Below are 17,157 nucleotides of genomic sequence, written 5' to 3'. Positions count from 1 at the left end.
ATCGAAAAGGGAAGAAGGTACTTTCTGCTCACCGGTCAGCTATCTCCTTCATTCCACAGCTTAACCCTTCCATACAGCTTTCTCTGCTCAAACCCCACCAGAAGAACGCGACCATCAACTCATGTGTTTCACGCGCGATGAGGGAGACGGATCAGGAACAGGCACTTTCTACGGGCTTCCTCTCTTCTAAAGTCGCTTGAATGAGGAGAAGCAATCAAGCAACGAGAGGCTTCCCCTTCTGCAGATGTTCCCATGCTGATCAACCACATAGCTTCCTTTGCTGTGGCCAAAAGTCAAAAATCGAACCCGAGTTCGTTTCCATAGCAGTAATCCGCCGAGTCTTTTCCCCACAGCACTCTGTGAAAACCTTGACCATCATCGTATACTCGTAAAGTCATCGTCCCCCATCGTGAATCACCTTCAAACCCCTCTTCCATCCACGCGTACAAGCACACACACAAGAAACCCCTCCCCAACCAACCACTCACGGCTCAAACGTCTCGCAGCGCGTCTCGCAGCGCGCGTGCAGGCAGTCGAGCTTGCTGCACACGTGATTCTCGTAGTGCGTATAGCGGTGGCAGCGGCAGCACTTCCAGCGGCGGAAGCCGCGCTGCGAGACGCCCGCCGCCAGCATGATCGGGCGGTCGTACGTCACGTTGACCGGGTGCCGGACGCGCTCGCTGCCCACGGCCGCCTGCTGCCGCTTCCTGCCGGGCAGACGCCCATGGCCCCTGTGCTGCTGCTGCTGCTGCACATGCTTGTCGGTAGCGTCGTCCTCTTCGTTGACGTCCTCCAGCAGGCTGCGGCGACTGCCGGTGTCGGCGCCGGTGCCGGTGCCGCCGCAGCCGCAGGTCGGGGAGTGCGGGGGGTTGGCGGTGGGCACGTCCGGGACCTCGGGCGCGGGGGGGAGCAGCTGGCCGGCGGTCGAGGAGGAAGGAGAGCGCGGTTGAGACGACGACGGCGGCACGGGCGAGCGCGGGCCCAGGTCGAGGACGGAGGCGGCGGTGCGCAGGACCTCGTCGGTGGCGGCGCGGATCTCGGTGTCGGTCGTCGGCTGCTTGCGGGACGTGAGGCGGCGCAGCGTCTCGAGCAGCGCGTTCTCGGCCGCGATGGCGTCGTGGCGGATGTTGGCGGCGTCTTCTTCGGCTTTGCTGTCCTGGTGCTCGGCGTTGTTGTCACGCTCGTTGGTGGCGTCGGTGGAGGCCGTGGTCTTGGTGTTGAGCTTGAGCGTCGGGATCTTGCTCTTCGTCGAGGGCTTCTTCCTGAGCTTGCCGGCAGAAGCAGGGCCGAGATACTTGGTGGCTGAGCTGCTCTCTCCGGTCTTGCTGGGCGTTTCCATGCGCTCATGGGGGAGAAGAGGAGCGTCCTGGTCCGTGGAAGAGCCGTCTGAAGAGTCTTCAAGCGGGGAGACCGGGCTGTCCCTAGTCTTATTCTCTCGGTCGCGAGGAGGCGAGACCGGAGACTGTGCGCGGAGCTTTTGAAGCGCCTTGACGCGGGCACGGGCAAGGGCAGTGAGACGACCAACACGGGGGTTGGGGTCGTTGTAGTCGGGCGTGTTGATTGCTAAGTTCACCGTGAGAGATACATCCACTGTAGAGTCTGGCAGACGGATGGTGAAGGAAGGTAAATGATCAAAGATGAGCACTGGGACAGCGGTTATCTTTGTTCTCCCGTGTGCCTGTGTGCTTGGAACACTTGTCATTGATCAAACAGAGCTTTGTACTTACAATCTGTCTTCTCGTCAAGAGCTAGACCACCCGACTTGCGAGGCTCGCTGTTGCCCTCATCCATGAGTTCGGACATGGGTGACTCTTTGTTGATGGACAATGGTGACACTTCCATCAGAGAAAGGCCATCGCCGTGTTCCTCGTAGCTGTCCTCGGCGAGCGAGCTGGTGTTGACAGTAAGTCTGGGGCCGATGGTTTCCAGCTTGCGGCGCTCTTGGCGACGGCCATCGGCGCGAGATCTGCCCAAATCAGCTGACTCGGTGGCCTCACTTCCAGATGGCTTGTCGTGCTGCTCTTGGAACGGCATAAGCGAGGGTGAGGCGGCGAGGCTGTCGGTACTCGAACGCTTCTTTTGCAGCTTCTTGGGCACACGGGCGCTTGGAGAGCGAGAAGGAGGGCGTGCCACAGGCTGCGCCGGAGACAGACTGTTGGCGCTGCTGGCGAGATCTTTCTTGGAGTGTGAGCTGTCCGAGGCGGAGTCTGAGTCGCTCGACGTGCGGCGTCCGCGAAGGATCCTCTGGCGAAGGCTAGGCTGCTTGTCCACCATGGTGCTTTCACAGTAGACAGTCAGGATACAGAGTAGGAGCGTGGCGTTGAACCTGGATTGCGGGTAGAACCAGACGCGGCCAGTTCAGGAAAGGTTGAGGAGGCGAAGAAGAAGGGAAGAGTGAGTGAGAAGCACAAGATATTCTGAAGCGTTGGTTAGCGCGGGGCGACGTTTTGCCGAACAGTGAAGGCGAGGGTGCAGGAGAAGAATGTGAACAAGAGGATCCGGACGAGGGCTTCAACTACTGCAATATCGAACTGACTGACCCCGTAGACGGGCGAACAAGCAGCGCTGACAGTGACTACCAAATACTAGCCCTTGATAGAACATGAGTACACAGGTGAGGCAAACATCACAAAGAAGCTTTTTGCACGAAGTCTACGTTCCTACCCTCGTCGGGCAAGTGTACTAAATCCTTCCTTGGTATGTTCAACTCATGGGGCCTATTGCCGCCAGAAAACCAACTTCGTCCTCTTTCTACCCCAGTCTACAAGCACTATCAGTGACGAAACGCTGTTGTAAGACGTGTTTATACGTACAAGGACCTGGGTTGCGCCTGGGGAGTAGCTGGCGGGCGCGCGCGTAGCGGCCGCCGTGAATGAAATGGATTTCTGAATTCAACATTTGGCGGATCAAAGGGCGCCCTGTATGGCAAACGAGGACAGGATGAGGACCAAGGTATTGATCAGCCCCCAGACAAAAGGGATCCACGTTGACATGTTGTAATAGCCAGCGTTGTACACGCCACCCAGTCTATGGAACAAGTCAGTTTCCCGGTCCTCATAGTAGGCTGAGCGCACCCACAACCCGCCGACAATGCTCCCGGCTATGACGGCTTCAATGCCGCCTATGACACAGAAGATGACAGGAATGATCCAAATGACCTTCCAGTTGCGCCACTGCACGATGATGGCGTAGCCTGATGTGGCGATGTGGACGGCGCCATAGAAGATCAGGGTCCACAGCAAGGTGAAGCGCCACACGTCGCCAGGATCATAGAGGTAGTAAGCCTGGTGGCCGCGCACGGGGAAGGGCCAATAGAGCGACGGGAAGGGGGGAGTCTCGTAATCGGCCGGAGCGGCGTTGCTCGTGCGGTAGACGAAGCTGGGGTCACGTGTTAATCCGGGGCGCCTGCAAGCAACGGACCCGAACTCACCTCATGTTGAGCCGGCGATGCGCCTCACATGGCGCAGGTTGATGTCGGAGCCAAGGACTGACGTCGGGGAGCGATGGCCGCAGCTCGGGTAGGTCGGCCCTATGCCGTGGTGGCTGGCCCCTGCGCCCCTGCGCCCCTGCGCCCTGCGCCCTACCTACCCGGCGATGCCTGCCCGCGTCTGGGGCCTCGGCTCACCCGCGCCGCCGTCACATCCGCCGCAAGCTCGCCGTCATGCGCGATAGCTGCACTGCGCATCCCATTCCGCAGCTGTCTCCATCATGCCGGCTGACCGATTGCTCGAGACCCTCTTGCGGTCCCTGCAGACATGGACCGACCAGCAGGATACCCCCAGGCAAGGCCCGCACCTGCTGCTCAACACCACACGATACTGACATAGCTATCAGGTTGCTCGCAACCGCCGCGTCGCTCCTCACCACCCTCACGAATCCGTTGAACATCCAGCTTCTCGTCTCGCAGCTTCTGTCCGCCCCGGCGATATGGGAGCGTCCCGACGGCCTACGCACCTGTCGCGGTGTAATGAGCCTCTTCCACTCCGCGACTCTTACCATACTTCAGCACGAACGGGACGTCAAGGAAGGCACCGCCAAGCCGCCATTGCTGGGACAGATGCCAGTGGGCGGTGGCATGCCGACAGAGGACTGGGCTACCGCAGTGGTCAGAGGCGCCGACGAACGTTCTCCGCGCTGGAAACATTTGCTGGTTTTGGGGGGACTGCTGCTGGGATCCGGCGCTGAAGAGGACTGTCGGCTGCCATCTGGCGTGGAAGCAAAGCTTCAGGGCGCGCTCGTGCAAGCAACCAATTTGGCGCTCGTAGATGTCAGGGACGGCGACGAGCTTGGGGCCCATTGCATTGCATTGGTACTCAACCACACATTCCCGGTATTGTCGGGAGCCGAGAAGGCCCAAGTGAACTACGATGTGAGTTGCTATGATGTTGTGTTATGGTAATCAATCATACTGATGAATCAACAGCTCTTGCTGCCAGTCCTAATCGGAACCGCCTTTTTCAGCAACGAAGGCTTCCAGTCCGCTTACTTCCTGGGCACTGTAGACCCTGATGTCGTGGAAGAGGCGGGCCAAAAGCTGAACTGGTCGGCACAGTCGTCTTCATTTCATCAAATACAGCGCATCACAGCCCGTCCGCTGATGGTATCCATGGGGCCCTTCTCCAGACTCGTCTCCCATACAGTGGAAAACGTTCGGGATGCTTGGCTAGTCCAAACAATGATGGACGACCTCGCTGGGTTCGCTCGGGCTCTTACTCTGCAGTGGCGGCAGAACAAGCTCTCTGCAGTTGATCTCTCTGAAGAATCGGAACGTCTGCATCTAGAGACCATCAGAACCACATCCCCACTGCTTTGGAGACTCCTGAAGAATGCCCTCTTTGCTACCGTCATCATCCTGAGAAGCACATTGGGTCGCATGCTTGGCGACAGTGCATTGGCTGCGGACAGTGGTGAGTTGAGATATGCCTCGGAAGCACGCAGCCTTTCAGTACTAATTATCCACAGTGGCTCCAGTCATTGTGACGCACGCACTCAACATTCTCCGCAACCTCTACTTCATCACCTCTCGCATCGGTGCTCATGCGTTTTCCCAGCACACATTTGTGTATCTTACGGCCATTGACATTCTCGCACAATATCCTCTCCAGGCAGACGCGTTCCTCAAATCCATACGTCCGGCGACTCTTGGGACTATTCCAAGCAATCCTCTGGACCGCTGTCACGATCTTTATTTTCTCAACACCGCAGAGCACTTTCCCCTCGTCCTTTCTCCGCAAACAAATGAGGACCTGCTCGTATCTGCTGCTACACCATACCTGAGCACCGGCGGGGCGCGCCATCTCTTGCCTCTTTTCGAGGCAGCGCACAGCGTCATGCTCTCCGTTCTCTCTGCGCCGTCATCCGCAAGTCAGGTCTCCGCCAAACACCTCCCCTTCTACGTATCGTCCCTCTTCACCGCCTTCCCAACAAACCTCTCCCCTCGCCAGTTCCGCCTCGCATTCAAAACCCTCTTGCGCGTCACGGCACCTCCGTCCCCGCTGTCCTCCTCCCAACCCGACCTTCCCGCCATCCTCTGCGAGGTCGTCCACCACCGCGCCCTCTCCGCCCCGTCTACACCGCTCCCCACGGCCAACTTTCCGGCGCCGGGCCCGGCCGACGCGGAGAGGGTGCCCGAGGGCGAGGCGCCGCTGAGCGAGCAGGCCGTCCTCGTGCTCACGCTGCTCGACGCCCTGCCCATCCTGCCCGTGCCGCTGCTCGAGGAGTGGCTGCCGCTGTGCGCGGAGCTGGCGAACAGGGTGGAGGGGGACGAGCTGAAGAGCGCGGTGAGGAGGCGCTTCTGGGAGATCTTGGTGAGCGGGGAGATGGATCCCGAGAGGAGCATGGTGGCGGTGGCGTGGTGGAGCACGAAGGGCGGGAGGGAGAGGGTCTTTTTTGGTGATGAAAGTGGTGGGGACGCGGCGGCGGCGGCGGCGGCCAAGGAGGAGCGTGGGGAGCGGTTTTTGATGAGTGGTGCGCTACCGGAGAAAGGGTCCGTGGAGGGCCTGGAAGAGGGAAAGCCGAGGGAGAGCAAGCTTTGACGGGAGCGGGTGCCGTTTGTAAGAGTTTCTTTCTTTCTTTCTTTTTCCCCTCCCTTTTCCGTGTAATTTTGTTCTAAAGATACCAGGTCGTTTTCGCAATCGAGATTTAATTTGGCTTCGAGTTGTTTGTTGAGGCATATGTGGACTCTGGGATGGAGACCCTTGGAATCTCCTCTCTGCTTCTAGTCCCACTCCCAGTTTATCCTCACTCTCTGCATCGGAAGTCCCAGCCGTATGAGCAGTAAGACCTGCAGCCTGGCCATCTCCATCATACTGACCATCGGCTGATCCTTTATGAAGTTCGTCCGCTCCAAATAGCACCGAGCATGCACTATCTCGACCGCCTCGATCCCGTACCTCGTCGCCACCGACGACGACGGCGGCGGCGGCGGCAGCAGCAACGCCGCCGCGCGCCACAACCGCATGTGCTTGGCGCAGTCCCACCGCACGCCATGGCCGCCGTTCCAGCCGCCGCCGGCCAGCTGGCCGCCGGGCTTCTTCGGCGCGCTCACGGCGACGGACAGCGTCAGGATGCCGTCGACGGGCGTCGGCGCGGCCGTCCACGCGGCGAAGCCCGCGAGCGACAGCGCCCCCCGCTCCGCGACCCCCCGCCGCCCCAGCCACGCCCGCTCCGCCCACGCCATCTCCGCGTGCAGCCGCCGGTTGACGAGGTACAGCGGGCCCAGCGCCCGGTACGACCATCTCTCCATGTCGTCGAACGAGGGCCCCGCCGCCGCCGCCGAGTTCGGGTCGAGGCCGGTCGGTGTCAGAGTAGCGATGCCGCGCTTGTCCCACACGGCTTGCGTGCGGACCCGGCGCGAGGCCGGCAGCGAGGCGAGGTAGGCGCCGTTGGTGGGGTGGAGCGGCGGGATCGTGCTGAGGGCGAAGCCGAGGATCCGTTGCCGGATTTCGGTCGGGAGGCCCATGAGGCCGGCGGCTGCGTTGCGGGGCGCTCTGGGGAGCGTGGTGGCGGGCGTGGTCCTGGGTCCTTCTTGCTTTATCGCCGCCCCTGGAGAGCCTGGTCGGGGGCGGTCTGCTGCAATGTCGTGTTGCGGCTGGGGTGTGAGGGCATGCTCGGGAACTTGACGACTGTCGATGTTATTTGCGTCGGCTGTGGAGTCTGACGACGAACGGTGTCTGTAGGGAATGACGGCAGTGCTAGCACTGGTGGCATGGTTGTCGTTTTGGGCCATGGTGTTGTTTCGTGATCTTGAGATCGTGCTGGCGTGGCGGGCTGTTGGTATGTATGGGGAAAACGAAATAGCCGATGAAGTGGAGCGAATGGAGTTGATATAGGTGTTAAGTACCAGCTGATTTTTGACTGGCCATCTCCCACCGAACGAGTCTGCAACCCGCGTGTTGCAGCACCGTGGTTGGGGAACACCACGTGCAGTCAAAACTGTTGTGTTTGTACCAGATCAGGTCGTCCCTCCGGGCTACCGGTTCACTCTGAACACATGGTACGGCCATATGAATTCAAGAGAGGTGACGCTAAGCTACTTTACTATGGTTATCACCCATGGTTCTCGCGGGTGAGTCACTGCCAGACTCACTACACCAATGTCTGGACATAGGCGAGTCTCAAACGCCGACGAATTCGTCTGATTACTGGGTTCAAATGCTCACCTAGGAAGTGCATAGCATCATTAGCGGGACTCAAGTCTCATAATCCCTGCTGTTGGGCTCTCTTAGAAGAAACTCGCCTATTTGAAAGTTACAAAATTTCCAAACTGACCACTGGGTCATACGTGGCCAACTTCTTCGACCTCTAACGCTGAAATGCGCGGATTACTACCAAGTCTCCTGTCTGAACCTCCCCGCCTTGACCATTCCCCTCAATGTTTCCTCGGCCTCGGGTACACTCATCCCTCCTTCGATCTTGATGACCTCCTCCAACGCCCTTCTCACCGCCTCGGGCATTTTGCCTGAGCTCCCACACAAATAGATCCTCGCACTCTTCTGAAGCAGGTCCCAGATCACCTTTCCGTGCTCCCGGACTCGATCCTGGATGTACACCTTTTCCCGCTGGTCCCGCGAGAAAGCCGTGGCGAGGTGCATCTTCTGCTTCGCCTCGCGCTCGCGCATCTCGTCCGCGAAGAAGAAGTCCGCCGCAGCGTTGCGGTTGCCGAAGAAGAGAAACGTGTCGTTCATGTTGGGGGCCACGGCGCCGTCGGCATCGCGACTGCGAAGGAGCTCCTTTCCCTGAATGATGGAGCGAAGAGGCGCGACACCTGTGCCCGGCCCGATGAGGATGGAAGGGGCCTGGAGGTCCTCGTCGGAAAGGCGCATGGCGCCCTCGATGAGCTGCACGCGCAGTTTTTGGGCTGGCTTGAGCTCGCTGAGGTAGTGCGAGCAGACGCCCCACCTGATGCGCTTGATGACGGTGCGATATTTGACGATGGCGACGAGCAGTGTGACGTTGCAGTCGGTCGATGCCGGATCGGTTCTTGTCAGATCGGCGCTGGCGATGCTGAACTGGCGGGGTTTCAGGGACGGGATTATACCGAGAATGTACTCATAAGGGATCTTGACACTGGTGAACTCCTGCAACACTTCAAGAATGCTGCGGCGTGGGCGTGTGGCGTAGTCGAAGTAGTCGTCGATGAGCTCCGGATCATTCGGCCGTGCGAATTCCTGAAGGCGCTCCTTTTGATCCGGATCGGATGCAAAGTGGGTGATTAGGGCGAAGAACGAACGGCGGGGCACAGCCATGATATCGAGGTGATTGGTGAGAAGGCCAAACAGAGTATTGTGGAAAGGGGCGCGGCCCAAAGGATGTTCACGTGGAGGACTGCTGTCGAATTGTTCCCAGTCATATTGGAGGTCCAGGGGTGCGTGGGCCACGGATCCGTAACCCTGCAAATCAATGAAGTCCTGGACATCGGAAGAAAAATTCTTTGGGTAGATCTCAAGTATGTCCCCTGGACTGTAAAATGCACGCGGCTTTTCTAAGACGTTGCCTTTTGCATCTGCTCGCGGTATTTGTCGCGGGAATTTTATGTTGATCTGTCGAACGTCCTGCCAGTGATCTTCAGAGGTTACTCGCGTGTTTGACACAACTTCTGCGGGCTCATGATCGGGCTCCTGGCCAACGTGGGCACAATCCAGGTCTGAGAAATCCTCAAAAGTCCGGGGTTGCTGTTCAAGCTTCGCTCCCCCATTGTCGCCATGGATTTTGAGGAGCCATCTCGGTTTAAGAAAAGTATCGTCGCCGAGCGGCTTGACATCGGATGGGACTGGGCATGTTTCCAGCAGCTTCTCTCGAAGCTTGTCTACCCATGGCAGAAATGTAGCATCAACCCTTCGAGCAGCTGCGGTCAGCGAAAGGAAGAATGATAAATTCGGAGGCAGCCGACTTACCCTTCAGGATGCTGCTCGTCTGCTTCCCCAGCTTCAATGAGACGCTGAGCGCCCAGCTGTTCTATGCGGTTGCCCAGCTTCCGATGCGCCCAGTTAAACCTGAGAGAAACATGAGCATTTCAAATGGAATGTTGCTTCGACAGAGAACATACTGGGGATACGAGCTGTCGCCCAACCCAAACGACGTGAAGATACAGTTTTCCAAGCAATTTGGTGCTAGCTTCTTACTCCGTAATTTTCGGAAAAGGAGTTGGGCATTTCTCGGTAAGTCGCCTTGGCCAGTGGTGGATATGACTATTAGGACAACTGAAGCGTTGCTTAGATGCTGTGGCGTGAGAGCGTTCAGCGGCTTGATGGTAGTCCAGATGCGCAGCCGGCGGGTAAGCTGACTCAGCTGAACAGCAAGCTCCTCTGCGTTTCCAGTTTCGGAGCCGTACGTCACCAGGGCGGAGTGAGCCATGGGGGCGGGGCAGAGATGGTAGAGAGGTGAGGGTTCTTTTTTGGTGTTGCGGCGATATCAGGCGCGAAGATCGGCCTGGAGCCTGCGCTTTTAGGTTTGGCGGCGGGGCAAATCAGTGCGAGGTCGGAAGGCGGCGGGGCACATTTTGCTACCACCTGCGACTCATTGCTTGATCAATTTGCGCCGCCATTGGCCTTTCGTCCATGACACAGTATGGACTGGTCGCTGTGCTTTTTTAGGCCGTGGAGTCGGTGATGAGCGCAAGTATACCGATGCACGATGAATGAAATTTGTCTGCAGGACGTGGTGCCGTTGCCGGCCCGCGAACAACAACGCGATGGCCATCCGCAAACGAGGCAGACGCGATGAGTAGTGAACCGCACAACGAGGCGTGGTTGCCAACGGCCTCTAGATCACGGGCAGCGGAAGCCATGTCGGATGTGGAAGTCTTCGCCACTTAGGCGACGCCCTTGTGCCCTGATCGCAAGGCTGATCTGCAGGCACAGGCATTCCCAGCCTTAGAAATGGAGAGGGATCCTCTCTGACATCAATGATCTGTGCATTGCGCTTGCGCTCCCACAGAGGCCTTGCTGAACCTCAATGGCAAAAGCAAGCTGCACCTTGGCCATCCTCTGGGCAGCATTGCAGGCCCCGGCGGCGAAGGCCCGTGGCACGCATGGACTAGGCTCCCCAAGAGTTCCAGCAGATTTCGGAATTGCGTCCCAACGGTGGCGTGGGCGTCGGCAACGATTGCGACGGAGCAGATCTCCGGCTTGTGGAGCGGGCTGAGTGGAACACGGGGCCCGTGCCATGAGGCGCCGGCTAGGCTTGCTGCTCCGCCGCCACCGGCAGACGTCGACCAGCTGGGTGAAGGGCCAGAGCACTCGCGTCGTCGACAGCGCAGGCCTGCCAATGCCTCTGCCGCGGCATTCGCTCCATTTCCGCCCACGATCGGAATGTCCTAGTGGTCTTGCTGGTCTTGCTGGTCTTGCTGGACCTGGCGGCGCCCGTCCGAGGCGGTAAGCGGGCAGCCAGTAGCAGCGCGAGACGGGCGGCAAAGGGGTGCACTGCTGGCGAGCTGTCCGCACGCTGCTACCGCCCCTGATGGCGCGCACAAGGGATGCGGTTGGGCGAGACTGAGCCTGCTGCGTCCCGCGCGCGTTGGTGGCCCGCGCGGCGCAGGCCGATGGCACAGTGTGGGCGCGTGGTGAGAAGCACACAGCAGCGCCTGCAGCGCCTGCCTGTCTCTGGCGCGGCCCTGCTGCCTGCAGGGCGGATGGTACCTGCTTCCGCGCAGCGACAACTAGAGCCCGCTCCGCCAGCTGCTGGCAGCGGCGGGCGGGCGCATCTGGAGGGGCTGGAGGGGCAGTCACGCGCGCGCATGGACGACGGGCGGCGGGCGGCTCCCGCTGGCGGCCGCAGGCCCCAGCACCCAGCACACGTCGGTACGCGCAGGCGGGCGCACTTGCACTCACCGCACTTCGCTGGGGCGATGACGCTGGCAAACCGGGGTGTGTGGTGGGCAGGGATGCCGGTCGCAGCCGCCAGATGTGGCTAGCGGCTCGCCCGGGCGCACCTGCGGCGGAGGGCCTACAAATTTCGACATAGCAACGCCTGCACCACCTCCCCTTTCGCACCCCGTCAAACACCAAACAAGCCAGATCTCTCTCCTGACCAAGCTCAATCTCCAGCTATCGGGCACTTAGCTTCCCACTCCAACCTCCCTCGTCAATTTTCCCACCACTCCAGGCGGTCATCGACAACCACTCCTCCCGCTCCAGAGCCTCGACCAGGACAAGCCCAGCTTCCGCAGCCCACACGGTCTTCACGCCCACGCTCGTGTCATCCTCCATACCGTCCAGCCAACATGTCCGCTCCTGAAGTCGATAGCGCCACCGCCCAGATGGCCAACACCACCCTCAACGAGCCCACCGGCACTGCCGAGGGCGCCAGCGTCGGTGCTGGCGGCGACAAGCCCATCAACGCCTCCGAGAACGAGGCTGTCATCGCCAGCGCCGCCGAGGGTCGGCGACTCTACATTGGGAACCTCGCGTACGCGACCACCGAGGGAGAGTTGAAGGAGTTCTTCAAGGACTACTTGGTGTAGGTGGCCTTTTCCATCTGCGCCGCCCTCCGAGCTAACGCCACGTGCAGCGAGTCCACCTCCATTCCGACCAACCCTCGCACCACCCGCCCCGTCGGCTACGCCTTCGTCGACCTCTCCACGCCCACTGAGGCCGAGCGTGCCATTACCGAGCTCAACGGCAAGGCCATCCTCGATCGCAAGGTTTCCATCCAGCTCGCTCGCAAGCCCGAGGCTCATGGCGAGGGCACCGCCAGCGGTGGTGAGGGCGCCAATGGCAGCGGCGGCAACCGTCGCCGCACCTCCACCCGTGGCCGCGGCCGCGGTCGTGGCCGTGGCGGTCGTGCCGGCCGTGGTGGACGCGTAAGTGCAACTTTTGCTTGTACCGGTGGAAAGCGTTAATTCTGAAATTGTTTTAGTCTGATGAATCTGGCCACCAAGATGGAGCTGCTGAGACTGCGGCCGCTGCCGACCCGGCGGCGAGCACCCCCACGAATGTACCTGGCCAAGTTGCTCCCCTGACCGAAACGACAAACGAAGCGCTCACCGCTGAGAAGGGTGCCGAGGGCACAATCACCGTCAATCCGTCGAAGACCGGAAAGACCCACGTCCAGAGGGAGCGCAAGCAGCGCGGTCCTCCCGAGGACGGCGTTCCCTCTAAGACTAAGGTCATGGTCGCGAACCTGCCGTACGACCTGAGGGAGGAGAAGGTCAGAGCCCCAATCGATGTCGTGTTTTGAGCTTGAGCGTTAACTATTTCCAGCTTCTCGAGATCTTCAAGGACTACCAGCCCCAGTCTGCCAAGATCGCCCTTCGCCCCATCCCCCGCTTCATGGTCAAGAAGCTCCAGGCCCGCAACGAGCCCCGCAAGGGCCGTGGTTTCGGTTTCGTCACGCTCGCCTCGGAGGAGCTCCAGCAGAAGGCCTGCACCGAGATGAACGGCAAGGAAATTGAGGGTCGCGAGATCGCTGTCAAGGTCGCCATCGACAGCCCTGGCAAGGAGGACGACGCCCCGGATGCTCACGAGGCTACCGAGGCTGCCGATGCTACCGAGGCTCCCGAGGCCCCGATTGAGGGCGCCCCTGCCACCGAGGAGGCCGCTCCTTCGACCGCCGAGGGCTCTGCCGAAGCCGCCCCCGCTGCCGCCTCCACCTAGACAAGGCGCTGGAAGGCAAAAGATGGCCGCAAACAGTGGCATCTTTTTCACTTTTCCCCTCTATGTATCGATCACGTCTTCTCTGCACGAGGTCTTTTAAGGAATGGGAAAAGTTCTTTACGATTCTGTTTTGATTCCGAGGGAGTTCGAGCGAGGCACGACAGGCATGAAAGTCGTCTTTCTTTGAACCTTCTTCTTTACGATTGAACGGGTAAAGGATTTTCGACTTCTACATGCCCGCAGGCCGGGATACGGCGAAAAGCAACAACACGATGACAGAAATATTGAATAATATAATCTTCAAAGTCTTTCCTCGTCCTGTTGTTCTTTCTCTTCTGCCAAGGAAGATGCTGATTCAGGGTTCTTTTCGCTACTTGATTCGCTTCCATGTCTGTAATACTAGCACCTTTTTGTCCTTTCTGCTTTTCTCTTGATGACGGCCTGGGTACTTGTTCTGCAATGGCAACGCAGTCGATTGATGGCGGTACGCAATTATGATAAAATGAAAAAGTTGTTGCTTTTCCCCACGAATTCTACAGTGTCCCGCTCGTGTGTCAATGTGCTCGTCTGCTGGGAGTCGAGCGCGAAATAGCCGTGATAGTGACATCAGCCAAGCCATGGTGGGGATCCTTTTAGTGTGGGAACATGGACCTCATGTCGGACTAATTGTGTCCGAGATCGTGCTCAGAGACTCGTCCAATCAAAGCATCGCTCTATAAGCTTGGTGCCAGATTGAACTACATGTATCTGGATCGCCGCAGCTTCTCGGCTACGACTCGTGCAACCTTGACCATCCCGAACTTCTGTTTGCAAGTTCAAGAACTATGGTTCGAATCACTGAAATTTTGTTCCATCCAATGTATGAATAATTGATTTTTTATGCGGAGTGGAGCACGGCCATGCAATATTGGCCCGTCCGTTCAGCCAATGCCGAAAGGTTTATTATACAGGGCAACATCTCTCTAAAAACTAAAGGGGGCAGGCAATGGAGAATATGTCGTCGTAGTTTCCTCCTCCTTCTTCTTCCATTTTTACGACACAATGTTCTTCTTCTTCTACTTTCTCCCTGCTTCACTCCCTCCCAGCTGGGGTAGGTAGGTAGGTAGGTAGGAGCCCGGCCATATATATCTCAAACACACATACACATACATTTTTCTTCTTCTTCTTCTTCATCATCCAATCAATACCCGCCTCCCCTCAACGCCGTCAGCACCGCCTTCAGCCGCGGCCCGGACACGCGCTCGAACCGGTCGACGCTCATGACGAAGGTGCCGCGCCCCTTTGTCAGGCTGCGCAGGTGCTTCAGGTAGCCGACCATCTCCTTGAGCGGCACGCGCGCCGCGATCTGCCGCTGCCGCTCGTGCGAGCCGCCGACCACCACGCCGCTGCCGCCGCTGCTGCCGAAGGGGTCCGGCGGGGCGTAGACGTGCCGCGGGTCGATGAGGGGGAGGTCGTGTTGGTCGGAGGAGGAGGATGTGGTGGAGGATGATGAGGAAGAGGAGGAGCTGTCGTCGGCGCCGTCGTCCTCCTCGTCGAGCGATAGCACCTGCCCGCCGCGCGCGCTGCTGATGTCGTGCACCACGGCGCCGAGGTCGTGGTCGGGCACGGCGATGGCGACGCGCATGACGGGCTCCATCAGGGCGTTGCCGTCCGTCGCCAGGGCGGCGGCGGCGGCCGCGCGCAGGGCCGCGGCGACGGCCGCGCGCGCGGCGCCCGAGAGCGCGGCCGGCGTCGTGTCCGGCAGGATGTGCGTGGCCGGGTCGAACGTGATGGCGACGGCCGTGCTGTGCAGGGGGAAGCGGTGCGTCGGGCCCCGGGCCAGCGCGGCCGAGGCGCCCGTCGTGAGGGCGGCGAGGACGACGGGGAAGGGTAGCGTTTCTGGGAGGCCCGGGGCGTCGGGGGATGTGGGGCGGCCGGTCGTGTCGATGGTGGGGTGGTGGACGGTGAGGCGGTTGTGCGAGTCGAGCGGGAGGGTGGTGGTGTGCGGGTCTTCCTCTCCGTCGACGTTGTCGACCTCTGAGGCGTCGAGAGGGGAGACGCTGGCGGTGCATCCCGCGCGCGCGGCCTTGCCGCTGACCTCGCGTGAGAAGAATTCGGTGCTGGGGCCGGAGGCGGTGGTGACGGCTTCGCGGTAGCTGATCTCGATGGAGCCGGTGGAGGCTTTGGCCTTGAAGTCGTTGAGGAGCCGGTCACATGCGATCTCGAGGTGCAGCTCGCCCATGCCGGCCAGCTGAGTCTGTCCGCTCTCCAGGTCAACCGTGACGGACAGACTGGGGTCTTCACGGAGGAGGACGGCAAGGGTTTCCGAAAGGTGCCTCTCTTCGGAAAGGCTGTAGGGTTCGACGCTGGTGAAGAAGACTGGCGGAGGAACGGCAATGGGTCGGAGCTGGAGAGTGTTGAATGGTGCTGGAGGGCCGTGCTTGGGATTCGCACCGCTGTATACAATAAGGGTGTCTCCGGTACGGGCGTGCTTGAGACCTGGGATCACGCCGATCTGACCGGCGGGGATTTCGTCGACCTCGACGGCGTCGTTGGCGTACATCTTCAAGAGCCTTGGTACCTTCTCGTTAAGGCCGAGGTTGGTGTTGAAGAGGACTGTGTTGCGCGTGAGGGTGCCGGAGTAGACGCGGACGTATACCAAGACGCCACGCTTATTATCGTTGACGACCTTGAATGCCAGCGCACAAGCTTGGAATTTGGACAACAAGGCGGTGTTTTGCGTCTTCGCCTTTGCAGCCGTCTTTTTGTTACTTTCAGGTGCAGCGGACACAGCAAGCTTTCCGCTAAGGAGGTCCTTCAGACCTCCATGGACAGAGCCCAGCTTGACCTCGGCATCCGGGCGCTCTTCAGGGGATGGCAAAAGATCGACGACAGCATCTAGGAGGGGTTGGACTCCGATGTTACGGAAGCTCGCACCAGCGAAGGTGGGAACTACGCGTTGCGGATGCTGGAGAATACATCTCCTCAAAGACTCGGTGACCTCCAAGCTTGGGATTGCGAGATGATCCTCATCGTGTTCGAGGAACTTTTCGACCATCTCGTCGTCATGCTCGCTCAAAAGCTCCACAAGCGCAACCCTCGCCTTCTTGAGCTCGGCAGCCAGGGCAGGGTTGACAAGCGCCAGCTCATCCAAGGAGTGCAGCTTGATGGACTTGCCATCACCACCTTCCTCCCAAAGCATGCCTCTCAGATTCACCGCGTCACCCACGCCAATCAGCTTCCCCGTGCCGTCTTTCCACCAGGGGATCTGGCAGACAGCAGGCCAGGCATGCAGCCGGACACCAATCTCTTTGATGGTCCGCTCGAAAGCGGCTCCATCGCGGTCGAGCTTGTTGACGAAGATGATGCGCGGGATCTGGTACTGGTTGGCCTGCTTCCAGACCTGTTCCGTCTGGGCTTCGACGCCGGCAACGCCGTCCAGGATGCAGACTGCGCCGTCAAGGATCCGGAGGGACCGAAGCACCTCGAAGGTAAAATCGGCGTGGCCCGGAGTGTCGATGAGGTTGATGTTGTGCGATAGTGTCGATCTTGGCTGCGTCACCTTGGCAGCCCCGGCCGCCGATGTGGCGCCCAACGGCGGCCAGTGGAATGAGATGGCTGCGGACTGGATCGTGATGCCGCGTGCCCGTTCCGCTGGCAGGAAGTCGGTGACGGTGGAACCCTCGTCGACATCTTGACAGAGCGTGAGTAGACATGGAGGGGGGAGACAATGGAAGGCGGATGGGATGTACCTCCCAATCTCCGGGTAAAGCCGCTGTAGTAGAGCATGCGCTCCGTCGTGGTTGTTTTGCCCTGCACACGGTCAATCCCAATCCGCGGGGGGTAGGAGAACAGCGGCCCGGCGTACCGCGTCAATGTGGGCTATGATGCCAATGTTCCGCGTCCGCTGGAGGGCATTTTCCAAGGCGGTGGTGCCCGGCTGGGCGGCACGGTGCGACGCCGAGACGTGCAAGGCTCGCGCGCAAGCTACATTACGCCCGCGAAGACCGGCTCGCCAGGCGCGGCCCAGGATCATGCCAGTGGCCATGGCTGAGCTACTGCGGACGGGGACAGCGTGGAGGTG

At 59.9% G+C, this 17,157-nt stretch overlaps 7 protein-coding genes across 7 annotated transcripts; 2 read left to right on the top strand and 5 right to left on the bottom strand.

Moving 5' to 3' along the window:
• Positions 1–484: 484 nt before the first annotated feature.
• Positions 485–2,274, bottom strand: BKCO1_1300070 (mucin 68d; the record flags this gene model as incomplete). The annotated part of the gene is made up of 2 exons (XM_020270955.1): positions 485–1,644; positions 1,728–2,274. The coding sequence occupies 2 exons, from the start codon at positions 2,272–2,274 to the stop codon at positions 485–487; spliced, it is 1,707 nt and encodes a 568-aa protein (XP_020132393.1).
• Positions 2,275–2,906: 632 nt separating this feature from the next.
• Positions 2,907–3,435, bottom strand: BKCO1_1300069 (uncharacterized protein; the record flags this gene model as incomplete). Its single annotated transcript, XM_020270953.1, has 3 exons — positions 2,907–3,027; positions 3,079–3,378; positions 3,431–3,435. 3 exons carry the CDS (start codon positions 3,433–3,435, stop codon positions 2,907–2,909), a joined length of 426 nt encoding a protein of 141 aa, XP_020132331.1.
• Positions 3,436–3,708: 273 nt separating this feature from the next.
• Positions 3,709–6,035, top strand: BKCO1_1300068 (peroxisomal membrane protein pex17; the record flags this gene model as incomplete). The annotated part of the gene is made up of 4 exons (XM_020270952.1): positions 3,709–3,743; positions 3,835–4,369; positions 4,424–4,907; positions 4,963–6,035. The coding sequence occupies 4 exons, from the start codon at positions 3,709–3,711 to the stop codon at positions 6,033–6,035; spliced, it is 2,127 nt and encodes a 708-aa protein (XP_020132332.1).
• A 182-nt stretch (positions 6,036–6,217) lies between these two features.
• BKCO1_1300067 (uncharacterized protein) lies at positions 6,218–7,228 on the bottom strand (the record flags this gene model as incomplete). The annotated part of the gene is made up of 1 exon (XM_020270951.1): positions 6,218–7,228. The coding sequence occupies one exon, from the start codon at positions 7,226–7,228 to the stop codon at positions 6,218–6,220; it is 1,011 nt and encodes a 336-aa protein (XP_020132325.1).
• Positions 7,229–7,826: 598 nt separating this feature from the next.
• On the bottom strand, positions 7,827–9,855 carry BKCO1_1300066 (nadph-dependent fmn fad containing oxidoreductase; the record flags this gene model as incomplete). Its single annotated transcript, XM_020270950.1, has 3 exons — positions 7,827–9,336; positions 9,396–9,494; positions 9,548–9,855. 3 exons carry the CDS (start codon positions 9,853–9,855, stop codon positions 7,827–7,829), a joined length of 1,917 nt encoding a protein of 638 aa, XP_020132326.1.
• A 1,867-nt stretch (positions 9,856–11,722) lies between these two features.
• On the top strand, positions 11,723–13,094 carry BKCO1_1300065 (rnp domain protein; the record flags this gene model as incomplete). Its single annotated transcript, XM_020270949.1, has 4 exons — positions 11,723–11,958; positions 12,010–12,301; positions 12,358–12,648; positions 12,702–13,094. 4 exons carry the CDS (start codon positions 11,723–11,725, stop codon positions 13,092–13,094), a joined length of 1,212 nt encoding a protein of 403 aa, XP_020132323.1.
• Positions 13,095–14,274: 1,180 nt separating this feature from the next.
• On the bottom strand, positions 14,275–17,121 carry BKCO1_1300064 (elongation factor g; the record flags this gene model as incomplete). The annotated part of the gene is made up of 3 exons (XM_020270948.1): positions 14,275–16,766; positions 16,826–16,886; positions 16,942–17,121. The coding sequence occupies 3 exons, from the start codon at positions 17,119–17,121 to the stop codon at positions 14,275–14,277; spliced, it is 2,733 nt and encodes a 910-aa protein (XP_020132324.1).
• Positions 17,122–17,157: the final 36 nt, after the last annotated feature.

This window comes from Diplodia corticola, assembly GCF_001883845.1.
Source record: "Diplodia corticola strain CBS 112549 chromosome Unknown scaffold13, whole genome shotgun sequence".
In the NCBI taxonomy this organism is placed as follows: Eukaryota; Fungi; Ascomycota; class Dothideomycetes; order Botryosphaeriales; family Botryosphaeriaceae; genus Diplodia; species Diplodia corticola.
The sequence above is the reverse complement of the archived record's forward strand: the minus strand, read 5'-3'. Positions and strand labels throughout refer to the sequence as shown.